The sequence below is a fragment of the Patella vulgata genome, chromosome 6 (assembly GCF_932274485.2).
Source record: "Patella vulgata chromosome 6, xgPatVulg1.2, whole genome shotgun sequence".
Classification (NCBI taxonomy): domain Eukaryota; kingdom Metazoa; phylum Mollusca; class Gastropoda; family Patellidae; genus Patella; species Patella vulgata.
In genome coordinates, this window is record NC_065884.2 from 15,984,313 (window position 1) to 16,009,239 (window position 24,927).

The following is a 24,927-nucleotide window of genomic DNA, read 5'->3' on the forward strand; positions in this document are numbered from 1 at the left end:
GCCTGTATCGTTACAGGACCGGGAATGTACAACGCCGTGGGGTGTTCGATCCCTGCATTGGCCGAGGAAGTTCATCCAGATTTTCCGGCGTGGTTTCCCCTTGTCAGTGATGCAGGACGGAGGGCCTGACAAGGAGAGCTGTCTAGTCGTTCGGATGGGACGAAATCCGAGGTCCCGTGTACATATTGGAATTCGATATAAGAGTAGGCCGTAGCACCGCTGGCCGGGCAAAATTTCCCCCATAGCACACTGTATGGCGTATGCCCATCTTCATTAGCCCAGTTTAGGAGCAGAACAGTAGGACGTTAAACCCCATTTCATTTCATTTACAACGCAGATGACGCTTACGACTGGTCCCTGGATCCATTCACTCGATTTGATATACATAGTTGTTGTTTATTTCTCGCAATGGCTATGTAATTTTTGTGTCCGCATGTTTGTCTAATGGATTTTGTTTGTGTGTAGTGTGGTCCTCCTGTAGTTACTATTAAATATAAACTTTATCACTGTTTTTTTAGAGCTATTATGGATGGCACCCGAACATTTAAGAAGTAAAGTAAAATGGTCATCACAGAAAGGTGATGTTTATAGTTTTGGTATAATAATGGAAGAAGTAATAATGAGGTCCGTTCCTTTTGATGCTTATCGGGGTTTAATGGATCCAATTGGTTAGTATCTTTTCTATTCTTATTAGTTAGAGAATTAACGCTACTTGTGTAATCGAACCTGGTGTTGACTAAAAAAGTTCTTCGAAAGTTGCCCCCCCCCCACCGCCACTATTAACAGTGGTGCGGGACGGGAAACATGGCAACGATCCGTCGCCTAGTGGTTTGGAAGGAACGACGCAACAAGATCCCCTGTAAAAGAACCTTTAATAGTTGGGATTTGATGAAAGAACTGACAAAATGTCTGGGCCAAATTTCCGTCATAACACCCCACATTACGTATGCCCGTCTTCATTATCCCGGTTGGAGGTCGCGGGTTCTCTCCCGGTGTTGGCCGAATTATTCCTTCAGGATTTTACGGCGTGGTTTCTCCTTGTCCGTGGTGCAGGACGGAGGGCCTGACAAGGACATCTGTCTAGTCGTACGGATGGGACGAAAAACCTAGGTCCCGTGTACTTATTGGCGTACACGTAAAAGATCCCTTGGCAGTTGGAATCCGATATAAGAGTAGGCCGTAGCGCCGCTGTCTGGGCAAAATTTCTCTCATTGCAGACTGTATGGTGTATGCCCGCCTTCATTATCCCAGTCGGGACAGAACAGTAGGAAGTTAAACCCTATTTCATTTCATTTCATTTCATTGTCCCGGTTGGTACAGAAAAGCAATACTAACCCACCAAAAATTTGAGGACAGGTTTAGTTTATCTACGTCATAAACTTGAATCATATTATGCAATGGAATGAAATGAAATGGGGTTTAACGTCCTACTGTTCTGCTCCTATACTGGGCTAATGAAGACGGGCATACGCCATACAGTGTGCTATGAGGGAAATTTTGCCCGGGCAGCGGCACTATCGTCTACCCTTATATCGAATTCCAACTGCCAAGGGATCTTTTACGTGCATTCCAATGTACACACTGGACCTCGGTTTTTCGTCTCATCCGAATGACTAGACAGCTGTCCTTGTCAGCCCCTCCGTCCTGCATCACTGACAAGGGGGAACCACGCCGTCATATTATGCCAAGATGAACCTAATTAAATGGGTAAAATTAAGAAGAACGGATTTGATCAAATGGGGAGACAACTCGTCTCAACATGTTCACCCTAATCCCGGTCGTAGTGTAACTTATATCATAATTATTTTCAGATATAATAGACAAAGTGAAAAATAACAGTCCGCCATATTTCCGACCGAAAGTTCCGCCAAGTCTAGCGCCACCGGGGTATATAGATCTTATGGCAAAATGCTGGAATGAAGATCTCGAACAAAGGCCAAACTTTGAAGCAATCTGCAAACAGTTAAAAGAATTACAGGGGTGAGAATTATTAACGTTATATTATAATACCGCACTAAATATTGCTTTATAACGTTATATTATAATACCACACTGATTATTGCGTTACAACTTTATATTATACTGAATATTGCGTTATAACGTTATATAATAATACCACATTGAATATTGCGTTATAACGTTATATTTTAATACCACACTGAATATTGCGTTTTTTAAAATCTAATTCTCCAGTTATAAATGCACGCTGGAGTTCTTCTTCAAACAACTTAGCACCAGAAAACAATTAATATCAGATCCGTAGAACAGCACGTCTACCTAGCAGAATAACTGTGTCCTGGAAAAGGTATACCGTAAAACTATAGAATATACATACACCTTGAATGTATGTATAACAAAAGCCCCATAAAACAGTTGTTAAAAGCAATGTCTGTCATAGTTTCGGAGCCGCGGTGACTTATTTAGCGAGTAAGACGCTAACCTAGAGATCCCGTGTTCGATCCCGATGTTAATCGAGAACGTTCTTCGTGATTTTCTGGCGTGCCCCCACCACCCCCACCCCGTGTACACCTTGGTAGGCACGTAAAATAACACTGTACATTTCATTTCATTTCTGTCATAGATTATTAGCTCTTTGCTTAGAAATGAAGGACTTAGAAATCTCATCAGGTTAAATAACTAAAATATAAAAACCCGAGCGAATGAGAGAGAGAGAGAGAGAGAGAGAGAGAGAGAGAGATGGGGTTTAACGTCCACTCGACACAAACTAGGTCATTTCGGGACTAACATATGGTTTATTTTTTTTATTTCAATAATTCGCTTGCGCGTAGGGGTCTTTAGCAGTGGGAGGAAACCGGAGGACCCGGAGAAAGCCCACGAGGTTGGACAGGCGACCCTACTCCTTGTCACGTACAACCGGGGATTCGAAACCACGCCAGTTAACTCAATGACAGGCTTTATGATACAGCACGCACGTGCTAACCATCCCCCCCCCCCCCCCGAGCGAATGAAATATTGAATGAATGAAAGACAAACAATTCAGAAATTAATGACCATTACAGTTTACAGCATATTAAAACTGGTTGAAAAACTTGACATTAATTGAAATGTATACCCTTCCTCCATATACTGTAGAAATGAAATGAAATGGGGTTTAACGCCCTACTGGGCTAATGAAGACGGGCATACGCCATACCGTATGCTATGAGGGAAATTTTGCCCAAACAGCAACACTACGGCAAGGGATCTTTTACGTGCACGCCAATGTGTACGCGGTACCTCGATTTTTCGTCCCATACGAACGACTAGACAGCTGTTCCTGTCAGGCGCTCTGTCCTGCATCACTAATAAGGGGGGAACGACACCGAAAAATCTGGATGAACTTTCTCGGCCAGTGCAGGGATCGAACAACCGACCTCCATGCTAGCGAGTCCGCGTCTTACCCACTTAGCCATCGTCACCCCCATATACTTAGTAGCATGTAACCGGAAGTAAACTTGTCACTGTTGATCTTAATGAATAAATGAAGTGAGGTTAAACGTCTTCCCTTTTTGCATCTATTGGAATACCGAAGACGTTGCGGGTATATAGCACTGCTGATAACGGTGAATGAATCTCTTTTCCAGTAATAAAAATGAAAGTCTGGTTGAGGCTTTAGTAAATCGTTTAGAAGATTATGCCAGTAACCTTGAAGATATTGTTGCAGATCGAACTGAACAACTTATAGCCGAAAAGAAAAAATCTGAAGCGTTACTATATCAAATACTTCCCAAGTAAGTTAAGTGGTTTAGCCGTATTACAAAATTCCAACAACCGTAATCCAGTCCTCTCAATGGGACAAAAATCAATGGGAAAGGGAACCAGTGTGAAATTTGAATTCTTACGGATGGAGAAAGAAATGGTGTTTAATGCCCACTCGACACAAACTAGGTCATTTTGGGACTAACATTTGGTTCAGTATTATTTCATTAATTCGCTTGCGCGTATGGGTCTTTTACGGATGTAGAAAGAGTATAGACAGTCAACATCACTTCTAAATTTACGGACAAGAACATTAAATTTAGGCTTGTTATGTAATAACAGAAACTCGTTATTATCAAAATGATCATAGCATGATTATAGAAGGTGTGGTCGGGAAAATGTCACAATAACCTTCATTTTGGATTCATGAATAACCATATTTCTTTACAAGTGCAAAATTATTTTTTAAAAAAGGACCATTTTTAAAAAAATATATTATATTTGATTTGTATTGTGTTTTAAAGGTCAGTAGCCGATCAGTTAAAACAAGGAAAAGCAGTTGTACCAGAAACGTATGAATCTGTAACTATTTATTTTAGTGATATTGTTGGTTTTACTGCCATGTCCTCTCAAAGTTCACCTATGGAGGTAAGAAATGAAATAGGGTTTAACTTCCAACTTTTCTGCTTCGAATGGGATAATGAAGACGGACATAAGCCATACATTGTGCTACGAGCGAAATTATTGTGCCCCAAATGCGGCGCTATGGCCTACTTTTATATCGAATTTGAACTGTCAAGGGTTCTTTTACGTGCACGCCAATGTGTACACGGGTTTTCGTCAAAATCCTAACGACTATACGTTGTCCCTTGCCAGGCCCTTCAGTCCCACACCACTGGCACAGGGGAACCACGCCTGAAAACCCAGATGAATTTTCTCGGCCAATACCGGGATCGAACACGGGGCCCCCAAGTTAGCTAGCCAACATGTTACTCGCTGAGCCACTAGGGCTAAGAATTCAAAACTAGCAGTACAAAAAGTGTGTTGAACAAGAAGTATCCTCGGTGTTTCTAAACCAGGTTTCCCCTTGTCAGCGTCTAATCGTTCAGATGGCATAAACAAGACCCACATTCATTAGCCCCATTAGCCAAGAAAAGCTAGACGTTTCAATAATCTTTTTTAAAGAAAAAAAAATATTGCGTGATGATACAATATATTACTGTTCTTACTGATGTCTGATATATCAAAGCAATATTAGATAAACATGTATTTCTATCATCTATTTTGAATAAAAGAGATTCGTCTGATAATTTCCTTATTAATAATTCTTTGTTGTGTACAAGATGATATTTGAAGAGTACAGGGGAGGAAAGATCTAAGTCACATTTTTGTCTTTTTGCATAAAGGGCAAAACAGACTTTTGGACGAGAAGGCTTGACGCGAACAGAACAACGAGTGGGTTTAATTACAACTTCAAAATGATGTTTAATACGAATCATAATTACCAGTACAACAACGGACTTCCACTTTTCAGCCAAATTAAGGTCAAATAAATACGATGGACTTGTATTTCTCCGGGAGGCCATTTCAGATGGATGTGACTCCAATTGTTTTTACCAGAAATTGATTGTTCCACAGAAAGCGTATACAACATGCTACCAGATAGCACCATTAACTGGGGTTCGTTGAAAAAGTGACTTAGATTGTTCTTCCTCGGGGCTCTTCATTTGATAATTTAATGGACTATGTTTATACTTTTCAGATTGTGAATTTTTTAAATGATCTGTATTCACTGTTTGATGGCGTTATTGATAACTTTGATGTATATAAAGTGAGTATTGTTTTAAATTCTTAGACTTCAAAACACTTGGAAATGGAAGGCATCTTGCTCATTTGAAGAAGTGCTCTATTTAACTTCAAACTCAGTATGCGGTCGACTGGAGGGGGTGGCCGGGTGGGGGCGACTGTGATGGAAATTAATTGAATTTTAACACCATTCTTCTACTGTGATAGAGATATACTAAATTCTGATCTTTGAGAACTTTGACTGTGTTTGGAATTCACTAATTTAAATAATCATAACATAAACGATCAAATAACTCGGTGACTTGCGATCGAACAACTCTGAATTTCAAGGGATGGTTGAGGGTGGCAAAGGAGTTGGAGGGGGCTGGGGTGTGGTGTTATTACCCGATGGAAATTTGTATGGGACTCTGTTTTCAATGAATCACCACCCCATGTGTTTTAAATGTTAAGTAGTATATTATTTGTATTGCAGGTAGAGACAATAGGTGATGCCTATATGGTTGCGTCTGGTTTACCTATCAGGAATGGTGAACAACATGCTGTAGAGATATGTCGTATGTCTCTAGCTTTATTAGATGGTATTAAAACATTCAGCATTAGACATCGACAGGACGATACTCTTAAACTAAGAATAGGTATACATTCAGGTGGGTCTATTGATACTCTTAAAATACAGGACGATACTCATAAATTAAGTATAGGTATACTTTCAGCTACGTCGATTGATACTCTTAAAACACAGGACGATACTCTTAAATTAAGAATAGGTATACCTTCAGCTACGTCGATTGATACTAAATTCAACAGCTAAATATGTAACGCGAAATGCTCCATTTCTATGAAATTAAAACTACATTGAGTAATCTCTAGGAAATACATATTCCGATATTATCCGTGAATTAGACACACATCTGCCAAATTTTAGCACCATCAGCATAATCCGGGGTCGGATTAATAGCTTTAGGGACCTTGAGTACTGAAACGATTAATTAATAGACTATAACACATACTATACAGTCTTATGGAAAACAGCTACTTTTATTTGGGCAACGTTTTCGAAGAGTATTCTCTCAACGTTATCAAGCTAATACAGTAATACAAATGTTAGGCAATTATACTGTATGTGTTAGCTTGATAAATGCCTCTAATAGATCGTGGTGACCGAATATAAATGTAATTCGAATAATAACGATATTAAACAGTAACATACTTTTTTTTATCTTTCGAAATGAAACAAAACCTACAGAGAGGCTTTTTTTCTTGATTTACTGATCGTAAACTCCGGGGTGATTATATTTAAGATTAGATTGAATATTATAATTTGATACTAATAGTAATAAATTATTATTGATGTGTATCTTTATGTTTTGGGAGTATTTATTGTGGGTCCCCGTTTTAGGTACCTCGGTCCAGCTGCACAATTTTCAGCTGCACTAGGAAAAATACTATGATGAGAAATTAAGTTAGACCTTACTGGTGTTCAGATCCGATGAGGGTTTTTTTTCTCTTGTTGTAAAAGGAGGTTTACCATACGTCCCGGTTTTACCTGGACAGCCCCGGTCAGAGGCGCCGGAACCCGGATACCAGTGTATACAAATGGTACCCTGCCCTTTTCTGGGGTATACATGTATACCCATGCCCTAATGATGAAAGTTTTCAACCTTTTGCTCGTGATACGAAAATTGTGAATAATCATCAGGCTTTTGTCTCTTTCATTATCATGTATTTTAAAGGGTTTTATGTTGGAATTTGGAATGCTAGAGGCGCTCTAAACAGCGTTCTCGAAATTGACAAGTTTCAAAATTTTCTAGAGGCCGAGGGGAGAGAACCCCCTGCCCTCCCCCCTATATTTTGGTACCCTGGCCCTCGCACCGTTCCGGCGGCCCTGGCCCTGGTGTTGGGGATCCTTTTTGCCGTCCCGTCCCGTTATATCTCTCATATACCTGAACGTACCAGTTTTTAAACAGGTGTTTTTCATTTGAAAATAATAACACAAAACATATAAATTAAATGTTTAGATATTCAAGAAGTGTCAAAAATCAAAGAACAGTGTGTTTGGTTCTATTTCCCTGTCAATCAATTTGGACCTTTCTGTTAATATAAGCGTTGTATTTGTAGTTTTCGAAGAGATCGTCAAAACATGTGTTCGTGGTAAAAAAAAACAAATAAAAAAGACTATACTAACTTTGGCTAATTTACAAACGGGCTCTTACAAAATACTAACATGTATGTTTAGTGTAACTACATGTACCATCACAAAATGGTGGAAGGCACATCTCCGGGCTTCTAAAACTAACAAAATTCTCGGGGGAGAAGAGTGTGGGGTCATGATCATATTAACAAATGTCCTGGTTTCTTCGATGAATAATCTGGTAACCCTATCTAGAAGTGTAACATTAATTTGGACGGTAGGCTGGTGGTACGTGATAACTGTTTCAGGCGAACGGGATTAGTACAAATACCGAAAAGAGATTCGCTGTAACAATGCGTCTAACATCGAGTTAATGTTTTTCACAGGTCCCTGCGCATCTGGTGTTGTTGGTTTAAAGATGCCGAGATATTGTTTATTTGGTGATACAGTGAATACTACATCTAGAATGGAATCCACAGGGGAAGGTAAAACATTATATCATCTAATGGTTATTGCAATTTCCTTTTCCTTTATGGTCCCTTGATATCACAACATACAGAGAGGACACAACCCTATTGAAACCAATTACTGTTTATTAAACATACATTATGCAAGAGCTAAATATGTCTATTGCAGGTCTTTCTTTAGGTCTGAAATGTTATCTGAATTATTAATTAGACATTAATAAACTTATCCAGACCATAATCAATTCTAGATGGCATCGCTAGCCTGCGATCTTAAGTGGATTGTGAGCCGATTTACTGCATAACTTTCCTTCACGATTAATCGATTAATTGGATAATCGAGACTATGCTGTTTATCGTACAGACTTTAGTAATGATGACCGAGGCTAGGCAGAAATTTCATTCTCTTAGTTCTCGGTTCATAGTGGATCAATTTGAAAGAAATTTTCAGCAAATTCCCTTTACGTTATCTAGTTTTTAACTATTATAGTGAGAAATACCAACTCGTTATCGAATCTCCCATAATGTATCTTTAATAAGCAACAGTTTGGACACACTTCTCTAATTTTGATCAAGCAATGAAAAGGATGACACATCGTCTAGATGTGAACATCAAATTACCTTAAGGATCACCTAAAATGTAAAATATTAAGGAGATGATACAATTTGATTTAAGAACTATTTAATTGATGAAAATAATCATATCTAGTTAAACTAAAACAGTTTATCGTCGGTGAAGTGTCAAAAGGGTATATCTAAGAATTTCTAAAGATTAAGAAATAGAACCTTTTGCATTTCAAAATTTCCATTTTGACACTTCACCGACGTTATATACATTTATTCGAGGTTTCACAGATTGAATTATACATTATGGTTTCTTTAAAGCCTTGAAAATCCACGTGAGCCAGAAGACAAAGGAAATACTGGATAAAGTTGGGAATTTTATAACAGAATATAGAGGCAGTATACCAATGAAGGTAGGGAAAGAGAAAAATCTTCTTGGAATAGATGTATGGATTAGGATTTAGGTTAGAGTTAGCTGTTCGAAGTCGAGAAACCCGTATTGAAAGATTTCTATCCCGGGGACATCTCACTGTGTCCCCTGCTATTGTTCTCATGGGGGGATTAATCAAGCAAGGGGATTATCGAATACAATGGTGTTAAAAGTATAGTCTGTTTTTATAAACTACTAGGTTTAAAGTAATTAACAACTTTATTCACAATAAATTTCATAAAAGTAACAACAAATACATGTATCAAACATAAATCATAACCCTACTAAATGTGATATGGCGTCAGTATATTCAATTGCACTTTTTACTCCATTTAACTGTTTGATTTTTAGATCATTAATATCTTCTACTCTTTTATATTTTCGTCTTTTAGGGGGCAATCGTCCCCCGTTATCCAATTGAACTATTGTATTTTCATTAAAAGTCTGCTGGTGCTATTGGGTTTCGTATTTTTTACTCTGTACTTATACCCCAAATTAACTAAATTTTGACCTCCTTGAGAATTAGGAATAAACCCTATGCGAACTTGAGCCATTTTAAAAGATATATGTAATTGGGGGTGACAACTATCCTTATATAATGATAGTGAATTTCTAATCATATATTTGATTGATTTATGAGTACTGTCTGAATGAAAGGTAGGTGAATAATATTTAAGATACTCGTTAACCGATGACACGTGAATTTAACTCATATATTTTAATCATTAAAATAATTAAATTTTAACTAGGTGAACAGTACTAATAAGGATACAGTCTATAATCCTTTGTTTACTTAAATTTTCACACCACTACCCTATAACACCAGTTGATTGGGGGGCACAGTGAGATTAAACCTTCTATCCCATGTGTTGCAAAAACTAAAGGAAATGAAATGTGGTTTAACATCCTATTTTTTGCTCCATGCGGTTGAATGTGATATAAGGGGAATTTTTCCCGGACAAGTGCGCTATGGCATACTTTTATTTCGAAATCCATCTGTCGAGGGTTCTTTTACGTGCACGCCAATGGGTACACAGGACCTCGGATTTTCGTTTCACCATTCCAACGATATACGCTGTTCCTTGCCAGATCATAATACTGCACAAGGGAAAACCACACCGGAAATTTCCAAGGGACTTTCTCGGGCAACACTGAGAACGAAATGGTAGGGTGGCCCATGCACCTACAGAAATACAGTCAACCGCTGATAGTTCGAGACTACCACTGAAGCGTGCACATTCGCCGTGTCGAGGCCAACTTTCTGACAGTATGATACTATAAATAGCCATGGCACGTGCAATTCTCTACAAATCTATCAACTATTACAGCCGTAAAAAAATTATTGTTGACGATTTTGAATAGCAGTAAAATTAAGCTTCTTGGTTATTACAGCAGATTTAGAAATTACGTTCGTTTCATTTTTTAAATCGCTTTATCATTAACTGTACCGTTCAGAGCAGCATCTTTTGGTTTAGTACAAATAATATCTCTGAAGCACTCGGGTTAGACAGGAACATGATACTAGCAGTAGTTTCATTTTACTTTTACAAGCATCTTAAAATAATTGTTGAGCTAGCTAACGTGCTCATTTCTAAATTCAATTTCTTGTTCTAGCTTTGTGTTATGTTTCGTAAAAAAGTAGTCTTGATTATCCCGACCTGTCAATCAGCCCTTGAATGGTCGATAGACTGGTTAAGAGAGACTAATTTCAAAACAAGGGCACGTAACCTATTTTTTACTCAAGAGTGTCTGGATGTTATGGACGACACATGGAACCAGTTTTCAGTCTATTATTTATAGATGATTAATGGTCATAGCTTATTAAGTACAACATGATCGTTTATTTAGTGACTATAATTGTGTGAAACTGATTTGAGGCTTGGCATATATATAAATATTGTGGCGAAATTGTCGAGATATATGGAGATATTTATTTATGGTGGGTCACCCTAGAAATGGCCCCCCCGCCCGGGTTAGCGAGCCAGCACCTAACTAATTAAGCCCCGCAGCACCCCACCCCATCGCCCTGTTTTGCATTAACTCAATAAATTGGATTGTTTAAGTTACCAGATTAAAGTTTTCCTCTGTTTGTCTAAGAAAACAAAGAAATAGTTCCTAATGACATCCACACTGTCGCCAGTGTTCCGATTTTAAATTAAAATTTATTTGTTTTTTTTTTTGTTTTTTTCACAGGGTAAAGGTGAACAGACAACGTACTGGTTGATAGGAGAAAATGAAAGTCAGGCGTGATGTTGTAAATGATGTAATACAGCCTATTAACACCTACATTTTGTATTTGATGACGGATGTTCACTAGTGAATCATAAATATCATTAAGAATGCAATTAAATCTACATTAATGATAGAAGAAATCGAATCAAGAAGTTCCCGCATTTCAGAGTTTTCAGTCCCAATTCTGGCTCAGAATCAAACAACTGTTTGTGATAATATTCTAACATTTTAAAATAGGAATTCCAACTCCAGAGCAAGGAAATGTCCGATCTTAGTAGCAGTTGTAGTGGTGCGGTGGGGGCGGGGGTAAATCTACTTTAAAGTATCGCAGACAAAGTTCGTTGGGTGTTCTTTGTCATTGTCGATTCTTGATAAATACTATATTAGTATTTTAGAACTGTTGTAAAAGGCCATCGCTTAATTTTATGATATTTTACTACTGATCTCAGGCTAAATACAACATCGTCTTGCGTAACCATTGACAACAGATGAATTAAAGGAGCTAAATCGCTAATATTTTGGACCTAGAAATTGACACAAATGGGTCACAATGCATATAATAATGTATATATGAATGTATATAAACTGATTTACATTCAATCGTTTCCGTTTTTACTGTAGTTTCAAATCAGTTATGTTCGGCGAAATACGCCAGAAGTCTCAATCGAATGGTAATCTCTAACGTCTGATTATTCCAGTCTACATCGATAGTATTTATTGCGCATTCTCTCTAGAAAAAAATATGACGCACCGTTTGACATGACTTGTGGAATATGTCTAGCCTCATTCTTGGAGTCCCTTGTTAGAAATGTTGCTGAACGCATTATGGTCCACGATTCATGTACCAAGAGTAAAATGTTTATTTTGTCTTTAATCAGGAGCCCGTCGTTTCCCGGTAAGATCACAACATCAAAGTTAGCTACTTTAATATCAACTAGAAACTATTTCCAGGTTTAAAACAAAAACATTGCGTGTATAATGACTTCTCTTGGACACGAGCCATCTTCTGAAATAGGTTACAAGATAATTTGGTAGTGAAAAACACGGGTTACGATTCCTTCCGAGTGCGGTTCCCTACATTTACGAGCCGTCATAGATTCTGTATTTATCCAAATGTTAGAATGTTACCATAGCAAGCCAGCAGACTCGACGCTCATAAGGCGACCCCCACCGTACAAAACTGTCTTTGAATGGGGCATTGGCGGCTAATATCTCCAGATTCCTTCTAGATTGTAAACTCGAGTTCTACACTACCGTCCTTTAATGAAATTAAGCGCTTATTTAAAATTGTTATGTTATATATTAAGCTGTTGTTAGTTTACCTTTACTTTCATGTTAAATTTATTATTGTAGATATCAACCGATAATTTACTGAATAAAAAATTGTTAAAATTTATATGAATAGCGTTTAAGGTCTCGTCAAATAGTATAGTTAACTTTTGTTCTATCCGGATGACGGTGTCCCCTTTATTGGAAATGTCCAGGCGCCTTTTCATTTAGTTGACATGCTTTTCAGCCACATAGGCATAGGGAGGGGGGGGGCAATCTTAGTTGGGTGGGGTGAGGCTATTTGTCGCCCGAATATTGAGAATGAGTCAATCATTAACTAATTACAATATAGTAGCAAAAAAAAACAACCCAAAAACTTAATATTCCCTATTCTCTGATGTTTGTGCCCGAAAAATGGAAATACATCCCCCCCCCACCACCACCACCTGGTGTAATGAAGGCGGGCATACACCATAAATGACAAACTCGTGATCGAAATGAAATGAAATGGGGTTTAATGTCCTACTGTTTTGGTGATCAAAAGGAAATGAAATGGAGTTTAAAGTCCTACTGTTTTGCCCCTACGGACATTTTGCCCAGACAATTTCGAATTCCAACTGTCAAAGGTTCTTTAACGTACGCCAAATTGTAGGCCCTACACGGGACCTTGGGTTTTGGTCCCATCCGAACGACTATACGTTGTCCCTGGCCAGTTCCTCTGTACAGTCCTACACCATTGACATGAAGGAACCACGCCGGAAATCCCGATGGACTTTCTCTGCCAACGCAGTGATCGAAGACGGAACGTGCTTAGCGAGTTAACGTTTTTTTAGTAGTTTACTCACTCAGCCGCCGCGGCGTCCATGTGATTAAAAAGAAATCGGGGATTCTTCCGTAATAAGGAGCTACGGTTGCTCATGGGGTATGATGTTGGCTCACAGACTAGGAGATCCCGTTTCGAAGACGGACTTAACCCAGAAACTTCCTAGTGGTTGTCCCGGTCTTCCTTTCTCAGTGATGCCATGGGAGGTGATGGGTGGGTGTCTGACAAAGAGTATAGTCGTTGGGATGGCACGAAAACCCGAATGTTGCACGTTAAACATCCCCTGACAGTTGGAAATCGAAATAATAATTGACATTATCGCCGCTGCCAGGGCAAAATAGCTTCGAAATAGTTAACCTGTAAAATGACACTTCCATTTATGTCAGACACATAAATAAATGGCACGTCCTGTTTATTACCAACACCCACACCATTTATCATTAATCATATTCATTTGTTTCTGCAAGGCTTTCCTTTTTTTATAGCTGAAAAACTTCATTGAATATGAAAATTGTCGAAATAATGTTATGACCTATTGTTTTTGACATTTGTAAATGCAGTAATATTATCCGATATTTGCCAACCATGTCAAAATTCATTGTATTTAATTGATGTATTATTATGATAAGTGACATTATACATATTTTCTGGTATTATTTATAAGAACCACCTTACAGTACACTTGTAAACGCCCCAGTCGATAGTGTCAACATCTAATGGGAACCCGCCGTAGATTATTTGAATTTAAAATTGATGTACTATTATGATAAGTACGGTAACGTTATAAATTTATTCTGGTGTAATATATTACTTGAAAGAACAGTCTTAGTGTATACTTGTAAACGCCCAAGCGATAGCGTAAACATCTAATGGGAACCATTTAACTTACAACCATGGCATATTTGAACTTAAAACTGTTGATTAGTTTAGGTAAGATCATTTTCGAATTTTTATTTATTTCCGGGAACTTTAAAGTCTGCTGCCGTGCTTGTTGGGGTTTTATTTTGAGGGCGGAGGGATTCTTTTCCCCCTTTTTGTTTACAAAATGATTTTATGTAAGGTTACGTGTCGAAATGGTTTAGTTCACCTGCTAGTCGTTCTGTCATATTCAATGTACGAGTAGGTCGCAGCGCCGAAGTCTGGGCAAACTTTCCCTCATAGAACACTGTATGGCGTATGCCCGTCTTCGGAGGGCCTGACAAGGACAGCCGTCTAGTCGTTCGAATGATACGAAGAACCGAGGTCTCGTGTATACATTGGCGTGCATGTAAGAGATCCATTGGCAGTTGGAATTCGATATAAGAGTAGGCCATAGTGCCGCTGCCCGGGCAAAATTTCCCTCAGAGCACACTGTATGGTGTATGCCCCTCTTCATTAGCCCAGTCGGAGCAGAACAGTAGGATGTTAAAGCCCATTTCATTTCGTATGCCTGTTTTCATTAGCCCAGTCGGTGCAAATTGGTAGTGATACGATAAACATTAAACACAAGGAATGAACAAAATAAATGTCCGAACTGGTAAAATTACCATAAAGAAAATAGTTATTAGCACTAAGGGTAAACAGATTTAAAGAGTTCAGTCTTAAGAGATTTCTTAAAAGATGTCATGCTTTTAGAGTCTTTAGTCTTTTTGGATAGCCTATTCCATAATGTCGGGCCACTATGGGCGAAAGTTCTTTCACCACTTTTAGTTTTCACTACAGGACATACGAGAAGATTCTCATTCTGTGAGCGAAGTGAGCGAGAGGGAGTGTAGGGTGTAATAATTTCTTGAAGGTATTTAGGAGAGTCCATATTATTCAGTGTATTATATGTAATAACATTTATCTTAAATATTATCCTTTCTCTAACCGGGAGCCAGTGTAGCTGTTTTAGCACAGGAGAAATATGTTCACGTGGTTTTGTTTCAGTTACGATCCGAGCTGCCATAGGCATACGAGCTGGGGGGGGGGGGGGCTGGGAGGGCGGCCGCCCCCCCCCATTCATTTTGGGCACCAAATGCTGGGAAAATTTGGGCACACAATTGTACTTTGTAAAAGTTGTATAAAAATATTGTGTTCTTGAATGCGTCCAATTTAACAGCGAATTTAAATTCAGAGTGTCTATAGTTAGGCAATTAAATAGAAATCTTAAGACTCGAACCCTCTATTGTTTGGAGTACAGTAAGCCACGAATTACAGTTACATAAACAACTGTTGTGTATATTACAAGTAAATAAAATTTAGTTCTCATCGCAAAAGAGATATTATGATTATTATGTAACATACTAAGAACCTAACTACATTTTTGGGGCACCAACCACCACCGCCCCCCCCCCCCCCCCAGTCAAAAATTCCCCCGTACGCCTATGCTCGGAGCTGCTCGGTTTTGGAGCTTTTGTAGTTTGTTGATTTGTAAAGCAGGTAAATTGAACAGAAGAGAGTTACAGTAATCCAAGTTCGATAAAAGAAAGGCATTAACCAACATTTTAGCAGTGTCGATGTCAATAAATGGACGTAGTTTTGCAATATTATATAAATGGAAATTTATTTTCTTACATGTCAAATTAATATGATTGTTGAATTGAAAGTTACTGTCAAATAAGACTCCTAAATTCTTTACAGATTCAATTGGTTTTACTTTAACATCACCAATAGAAATATGATCAAGGTGGACGGACTCCAAAATTTTATTGTTGCCTAATTCAGATAATCAAAGATCTCACAGAGGTGTTAACTTCAACAACCTAAAATCAGTGGTAATTAATAACAATAAAGATCAACACAACCATGGCGGTAAACTTAAATTATGTCACCTCAATACTCGCTCTATTTACATTTCATCCAATGACGTATATTCACAACACACGTCTCAATTCTTTCGATTTCAGTATCCACGTTGAATTTGTTTAATGCCAGATAAAGTTGTGTATCATCTGCGTATAATTGATAATTAGTATTATTTCTACGAATTATGTCCCCGATAGGTGTAGTGTAGAGAGTGAATAAGACAGGTCCAAGAACAGAACCCTGTGGCAATCCATATTTTAGCAAAGTTGGAGATGATCGACACTCATTTATTTTAACTGATTGCGTACGGCCTGATAGGTAAGATCTAAACCACTTGAGGGCAATACCTTGGATTCCAAATCTTAACGCCAAACGGTTAATCAGAAGGGACTAGTCAATAGTATCGAACGCCGCACTTAGATCAAGGAGTATTAGAACTGTCGACTGTTTATTATCTATATTGGTGAGAATGTCGTTGTGGACACGGAGCAATGCTGTCTTTGTGGTATGAAAGGCTTTATATGCGGATTGGAATTCTTCATCTAAATTATTTATTGATAGGTGTTCTTTTAGGCGAGCAGCAACCACTTTTTCAATGATCTTCGAGAGAAATGATAAGTTAGACACAAGATTTGACTTTTTTAGGAGAGGGTTGACTAATGCAGACTTTAAGATGGGTGACACCAAGTTTAAGAGATGTATTGACAATATGAGCAATCACAGGCACAAGCTCATCAGTACAGTGTTTAATTAACCAGGTCGGAATTGGATCGAGGTCACAGGATTTTGATGAGGATTTTAAAATCAGATTTTTAATTTCTTCATATGATGCTTGGGGGAATTCCTCTAGAGTAGTGCCATTAAAGGGGTACTCGTCCGAATGATTATTTGGTCTGTTCCTAAAAAGCTCAGATCGAATGTTTTCTATCTTATCTTTGAAAAAATCTGAAAGTTCGGCATTTGACAGTCGATTTGGCAGGTTTTCATCCGAGACAGAAGTTAGAAGACGATTGGTTATTTTGTAGATTTCACGAGGGTTGCTCCTGTTTTCGAGCAGGCAAGTCTTGTAGTAATTACGCTTACTGTTTCTAATAAGATTATTTGTCTTATTGTTTTTCAGCTGTCCGTCGTTCCTGTTTAGCTTCACGGATTTCATTATTGAACCACTTCTTGTTAGGTCGAATGATAATATTTCTAACAACTTTCGGGGCTAAGTCGTCAAGGATACATGTCAGAGTTTCATTGAAGATCTTAATTTGATTATGTAGATTTTGTGTGTTTTCAATCTGCTGTAATTGATGGATTTGATCTTTAAAAAGGTTTAGATCCAAATGTTTGGTTCTTCTGTATGAGAGCTGTTTTCTGAGGGGAGTGGGTTTAGGCAGACAAAGTTCAGAGATTATACTCGAGTGGTCAGATATAAGATCATCAATCACTTGCGTAGACTTTAGAAGGTTGCTATTGTCACGAGTAATAATTAGGTCCAGAATGTGTCCACTCTATGGGTTGTGTCATTCACATGCTGTTTAAATCAAAAAGATTTAAGGATGTCTTTGAATTGGTTGACTTTTTGATCGTTTGATTTTCGAAAGTGGATATTGAAATCGCCAATAACTAGAAGATGGTCATGACCATTAAATATAGAATGAAGAAGGTCTTCGAATTCATCAAGGAATGTGTTTATTGTACAGTTTTTAACATGCGGTAGGCGATATATAACCAAGAGGTAAATGTCGGAGTTTTCCAATATTTATGCTACATGGAAGATATTCAAAACTTTGGTACAAAATTGTAGGCAACTTTTCAATTTTTAGTGAATCTTTACTGAACACGGCAATACCACCCCCTGACTTTCCTGAACGGTTAGCCAAAGTAGCATTGTAATCATTAGGCAATATATTATTAACAGTAAATGTGTCTTTGGATTTAAGCCAAGTTTCTGTTGCAATAAATATATCGAAGTCATTTTCTTGAATATAGTCGTTGATTTCGTCAACTTTGTTACAAATAGAGCGAGTATTGCGGTGACATAATTTAAGTTTACCGCCATGGTTGTGTTGATCTTTATTGTTATTAATTACCACTGATTTTAGGTTGTTGACGTTAACACATCTGTGAGATTTTTGATTATCTGAATTAACTCTATGTGTTGTTAGTGTTTTAATCTTTTTCACCCATTGCTTACCGGCTCTCACACCTCTCCTTTTAAAACAATGAGGGTGGCTATACGGGTCACTGACTTCAAATGGATAACTAATCTGTTTGTTGATATCTGGATTAACCAACTCGAACCGATTACAGTTCATGATCTCATAGGATAAAACAAAGGAAAATATGAAAATCATCAATGAAATAGGAAGTAATCCTTAAAACCAAAATTTGAAAATCACAAAACGTCCTTAGGCACTTGATAGGACTACAGTCCAAAAATAGTCTGGATTCAACGAATTCACTCACATAAAAAACTCAAAACATCAGAGCACAAAACACACACAGCTGCCACTAAGGCGCTTTACATAATGGTATGGGGGATGGGGTTTGGGTTAAGTTTAACTGCTTTTGGGGAGTCTCCCTGTAACTTTTAATGTATTATTATTTCTTTTTTATTTTAGTCACCATATTATTATCTGTGTGTTGTGCGAAATATACAGAGCCCAAAGTTTATAATACTCCAATATTTAATTATAAATGTTTGCAAGCAGAAATTAGATGTATTCACAGGGAAACGTTTATACTCGAAGCCATTACACAATATAATCTGGGATTTCTCTCAACTTATGATGTTAAACTGGCTTGCACGTAAGTTCCTTTTACGACGAAATTATAATATTGTAGTATTACGCTTTTGGTCTTGGTTTAACAAATTATATTAGCACACTGGGGTTGTCTGTCCATTGACAATCAGCCCACCCATTTTCAATGTTCACTTCATGGACTTGTCCAAATAATTCTAGGGTTATCACCCTTTGACATTTTTGAAGTTAGTAATAAAATTACCCTTTAAGCTGAGATCGTGTAATGTACAAAATTAGAGAAAAATAGACACTTTATTTTATTGTTGTTGAGGCCCATGTGACTAATGGTCGTGTATGCTGTTGCCTGGCAATAGTCCTTAATATTTTGCGCTGGTCTAAAAAATGTCCTGCAATATTCAACAATGCTATTTTATCAAGTAGATATGGAGTACGAAATTTGGGTCCTGGATCAAACACTGCGTAGGCCAATGGCTGTCACAGCGTGGGTGGAAACGCTCAAGGTGACAGTACTGTGCATTCTTCACACAGATCCATCTACTTCATACTTCGAAAATAGCCGCCATATCCGAAAATTAGTATACTGTTATGTAATGCGGTTCTACTCCGTTTCATATCTGTCACAACACAAAGACTAAATAAACTTTTTCTATTTTATTAATTGGAAGCAGAATATTTAACAAAATACTCGAAGTATACTTAGTGTTTTTGACTAAAATCGTCGCTTTAGGACTTAAAATGTCGGTCAACTAACTTAGTGTCTGTTTTCAAGCGGAGCTTGCATTGGCTGAGAAAGTTCATCCAGATTTTCCGGCGTGGTTCACCCTTGTCAGTGATGCAGGATGGAGGGCCTGATAAGGACAACTGTCTAGTCGTTCGGATGGGACGAAAAACCGAGGCCCCGTGTATACATTGGAATGCACGTAAAAGATCCCTTGACAGTTGGAATTCGATATAAGAGTAGGCCGTAGTGCCGCTGTCCGGGCACACTGTATGGCGTATGCCCGTCTTCATTAGCCCATTTCGGAGCAGAACAGTAGGACGTTAAACCCCATTTCATTTCATTTCAAGCGGAGCTAACTGTAGACAGGCAGCCGAAGTTTAGTATGAGTATTGTGTTGACGAGACTTTAAACTCCATTCCTGACCTATCATAACAAAAAGAAACGTATTAAATTTTGAAAATGTTTTTCTTGTTTAAACCCTATAATTAATAAGCACATGGATAATCCTTTATTTTTACATTAATTTCTCTGAAGAGAATTAAGGACAGGTGATGGATGTATTAAAGAATCTGGATGTAAGAAAGAATTAGCACCAAAGATTAGATTGATGAAATGGATCTGTAGAAACAGGAGGGGTGAGATTTTTTTTTTTGGGGGGGGGGGGGAGGGGGGGGGGGGTCTTAATCCATCTTGACAAGGTGAAATCTACTGAATTTTTCCTACGAGCAACATGATCAAAAACAAAGCTTCAAAACCCCATAAAGTGAAGGCATAGCGTAGGGATCTCCACGTGCAGTCCCCAGGGGTGTGTGAACAGTCGTGTTGGTCTGTTGGTATTTTCTTATAGGTGAACTTTCATAGTAAAACATGCATTTTGCAAGAGCTAAATCTGCCCATTGCAGGTCATTCTTCTTTAGACCTGAAACGTTATATAAATTATTAATTAGACATTAATTAACTTACAAATATCATAATCAACTCTCGATGCCATCGGGTGGCTCCGATACTTAGATGATTTGAATACGTTTTGTGGTTGATGAAGTAACCGAAAAATTGGATAGTCGAGACTTTGTTTATTATCGTAACAACGATAGTAATGACAATCGAGGCTAGAGTTTGTAATGTATCGCCGACAGCTTGGCTCAGAGTGAAGTAATTTGACTGACATTTTCAGCATATTCTCTTTTCATTATCTAAACGAGAACTGTCAGCTCTTTATCTAATCTTACCCAATGCCACTGTAAATTTTACTTGTGGTATTTGTTCATAATCTACTGATATAAGATGACTAGCATTAAAACAAAACGACTTGTGTCACGAGGGCCCTATAGTACCCCGCACAGAGTCCGAAATATTGCAAGGATTCTCATTTTATTTAATTAGACCAGGCATAAACGGGAGGTAACTCTGTCTGTGTTTGATAATTCCAGAATTATTTGCTGGGGTAAAATGCTGGAGAAGTCCCCAATTCAAGGAGGATGCTCCAATTTGTGACAAAAAGATTCAAAGAAGTTGCCAGTGAGTTATATATTTGTTGAATGAATGAATGAAATGAAGTTTTATTGTACGTCAGCTCCAACCAGGCAATATTACACCAAACTTGTTGGTTAAGACAATAATTAATTATGTTACAAGGGCTTTTCTGTAGGCCTACGAACGAAATTCATGTTGTTGGGAGTGGTGAGTTGGGATTTCTATCGATTGTTACTGGCATTCATATTAGAGTAGCTAATACAGTATACTATCAATACCTTCCTATGGTATTTATTGGGAGCCACCCATCTTCAATAGAAGGCTTGACCTCGTAAATAACTACGTACCCTTATCAAGGCCAGATGTTGTAAAATTCGCAGTCGTTACTTCAGGAACTTGGGAACCACCCTGCCTATGACGCTGCCCCACTAACCAGTAAGATCAGGATTCGATGCTGATGTTGGAGGAGAAAGTTCCAAGTGTTTTTCCAACCTGGTTTCCTCTAGTCGTTGGTGCATTATGGAAAGTCTGGCAATGTTTGTTATTTCATCTAGTCGTCAACATAGGCGTACGGGCAAATTTTTGACTGGGGAGGGGGGGGGGGCGATGGTGGTTGGTGCCCAAAAAATGTAGTTAGGTTCTTAGTATGTTACATAATAATAATAAATTCGCTGTTAAATTGGGCACATTCAAGAACACAATATTTTTTATACAACTTTTACAAAGTACAATTGTGTGCCCAAATTTTCCCAGCATTTGGTGCTCAAAATGGGGAGGCGGCAGAATGTCAGTCGAACAGGCTACAGTCTGATCAGTTACACGATTCCATTCATCTACGTGCGCTTTTGCGGAGCTAACGGACATTGCATTGTCAGAGCCGAATTAAGGCACAGGCCAACTGGGCCATGGCCTAGGGCTCCACGATTTCAAGGGTCCCGCGTAATCATTCTCTGTGTTTCTCTAGGCTCTCGCTTGGTTCAGTAATTTCTCTAAATATGCTGGTACAGTTGAGCCCTGATATAAGCAACAGGGTCGGTCGGATGACAACTTGAATTTGCTTATAATAATCCGATTTTGCTTATATCAGAGCAAAGTCTGATGGATGAATGGGTGTCTGTGTAATAGGCCCAATGAATTATTTTGGCCTAGTGCCCCACAAAACCTTAACCCGGCTCTGTGCATACAAATCCGACGACCCAACCGACAGAGAGACAACAGGTTGTATACTATTCAAAAAAAGTAGGGGATATTTGATTTTGGGGGCATAATACTAAAATATGCAAATGACTACGAAAAAAGTCACTATAGAACCTAACAGAAGAAACATTTCCAGTTACATGTGACGCCCAAACGCACCAATAGCTACCGCATGGAATGCAGGTGATGCTTTGGATCATCCTGGGGGTCCAACCCAAGATTTGCACGACTCTGGCTTTGAATGTTACAGTCATTGTGGCATTGAATTCCAGGGTGGAAACATCAGTTTAATTGTTTTAGTGACCAGAAAACAAATTTTGATATGCGTCGGCTTACCCAAAATGAAAGGTTACGTGCCCTTGGCATGCTACAGATCGGCACAACACAGGCGGTTGTGGCGCGGACGATGAATGTTTCTCAGTCTGTCATAAGCAGGCTATGGTCCAGATACCGTGATACACAATCTGTACAGGACAGACCACGTCAGGTCGACCAAGGGCGACAACTCAAGCCCAGGATCGATTTATCCGTACCTTGGCCTTGAGAAATCGTGTCATCACAGCAAATCAGATCAGCGCTCGTCTTCAAACAGACACTGGTGTGAGAGTGAGTGGCCAGACGATTCGGAATCGACTGCATAGGGGTCACCTTCGCGCCCGACGTCCTCGCGTGATCCCTTGTTTGAGAGATCATCACATTCAGGCAAGACGTCGTTGGTGTAGGGATCGTCAACACTGGGATAATCGACGCTGGAGCAATGTGATGTTTTCAGATGAGTCAAGGTTCACTGTTGATTTTTTGGACAGACGTAGGAGGGTGTGGCGTCGTCGAAACGAGCGCTTCCAAGACGTTAACGTCATCAGACATGATCGATTTGGGGGTGGTTCTGTTATGGTGTGGGGAGGCATCACTGTTGCTGGAAGAACGGCTTTACATGTTGTTGCAGGGCGTGTTACAGGCCCGTACTACCGGGACAACATCTTGGCAGTCCATGTTGTGCCGTTCGCACGACGTCATGGCCGCCGTTTCATCTTCCAGGATGACAACGCAAGATGTCACAGGGCCAGGATCGTTACAGGTTACCTCCAACAACAGAACATCACCACATTACCTTGGCCAGCACTGAGTCCCGACCTCTCCCCCATCGAGCATGTCTGGGACATGCTTGGACAGAGGTTACGTCAACGTCAACAACGTCCTGCCAATGTCCAAGAACTTGCTGCTGCGTTGCAACAGGAATGGGACAATCTGGACCAAAATGACCTTAGACGTCTCATTAGGAGTATGCCACGTCGGATCAATGCTTGTTTGGCAAACAGAGGAGGATTTACCCGTTACTGACTTGGTTGTGATGCTGTGGTAACTTTGCTCTTTGACCCCGGGTATCATTTTACCCTTATAATGGTCAGTCTGTGCCTTACTTAGTCTAACGATCATTTGGAATAAATCGATGAATGTGAACTTCATTTCATTTTGTCATTTGTTTCTTCGTCAGTTTCATTAGGTGACTTTAATAACACTTAAAAATCAAATATCCCCTACTTTTTTTGAATAGTATATTATGCTATTTACCCAACCGAGAGAGACAAGGCCGTATTATTATGAAATGTAAGGGGTATATTTTTGTTTGCTTACTTAAAAACAATTTTTGTTTTAAAAATCAGAATTCATTTTTTATATTACAGTTACCATAAACTTGTTGGAACGTGTCTAAAATCGGTAATTGGTAAAAACAAAAGTTGCACCTCTAGACAGATGCATTTTTATGGGGGATTGTTGGAGGCCATTGATAGAATTAAAAGTCCAGATGGAAGATGTAATTACGTACGTGTATTTTAAAATCTTTATTCTACCAAAACAATCTGATTAAAATACAGATCTATATTTCGTTTCGTATTTTTATACTTTCGATGGCCTACACTACATGAAGATCTGACAGGTTACAGCGATAGGTCACGTCAGGGGTCAAAAGACCGACTTTTGACCTATGACGTCAGACATTTGATTAACCAATCAGCATTGATGTTACTCGTGGATTACCCACAGTTCCGGGCTCAAATAAGGCCTTTTTATGTAATCTAATGCATGCAAAGTAAAATTATGTAAAGTCATTAATGTCTTGTTTTTTTCGTAAAATATGGTATTTAGGATTATCAAGTTTGTAAATTTTAAATCCATTTCTTCCTTTCAGTCAAAGAACAATTATGGCAAATAAAAGATTGGAACATGTTTTAATGTTTTCACTTTGTTGTATTTTACAAAATGTTATAGAATAAAATTTGTTTTAAACAATATGGCATCAGCAAATGTTATCGCTATAAAACTATACACACCTATATTGATAAATTAAAAGGGTATTAATTTGTTGTAATGTTCGCATTCCCATCTACTTACTCCATTTTTGATCCTTCCATAACCCAGGGTCAATCAATCTTATCAGAAGAGACCTTCAATTATTAAGCACCAAAGTTTGTCAATTCTGCAGATTCATTGGAGAGAGAGAGAGGGGGGGGGGGGTAACGTCCACTTGACACAGACTAGGTCATTTCGGGACTAACATATGGTTTAATTTTATTTCAATAATTCGTTTGCACCT

At 38.6% G+C, this 24,927-nt stretch overlaps 1 protein-coding gene and 1 long non-coding RNA gene across 2 annotated transcripts; both read left to right on the top strand.

The window, feature by feature from the left end:
- Nucleotides 1–1,876: 1,876 nt before the first annotated feature.
- Nucleotides 1,877–12,720, top strand: LOC126824589 (atrial natriuretic peptide receptor 1; the record flags this gene model as incomplete). The annotated part of the gene is made up of 8 exons (XM_050553839.2): nucleotides 1,877–1,980; nucleotides 3,585–3,731; nucleotides 4,224–4,347; nucleotides 5,462–5,530; nucleotides 5,978–6,152; nucleotides 8,023–8,121; nucleotides 8,986–9,077; nucleotides 11,288–12,720. Coding segments are annotated over 8 exons (867 nt in total), but the record flags the coding sequence as incomplete, so codon positions are not given.
- Nucleotides 12,721–14,097: 1,377 nt separating this feature from the next.
- LOC126824304 (uncharacterized) lies at nucleotides 14,098–24,623 on the top strand. Its single transcript, XR_007681520.1, has 6 exons — nucleotides 14,098–14,348; nucleotides 18,797–18,983; nucleotides 20,196–20,296; nucleotides 21,092–21,179; nucleotides 24,017–24,155; nucleotides 24,523–24,623. It is a non-coding gene; the product is annotated as an uncharacterized LOC126824304 (long non-coding RNA).
- The last annotated feature ends 304 nt before the right edge of the window (nucleotides 24,624–24,927 follow it).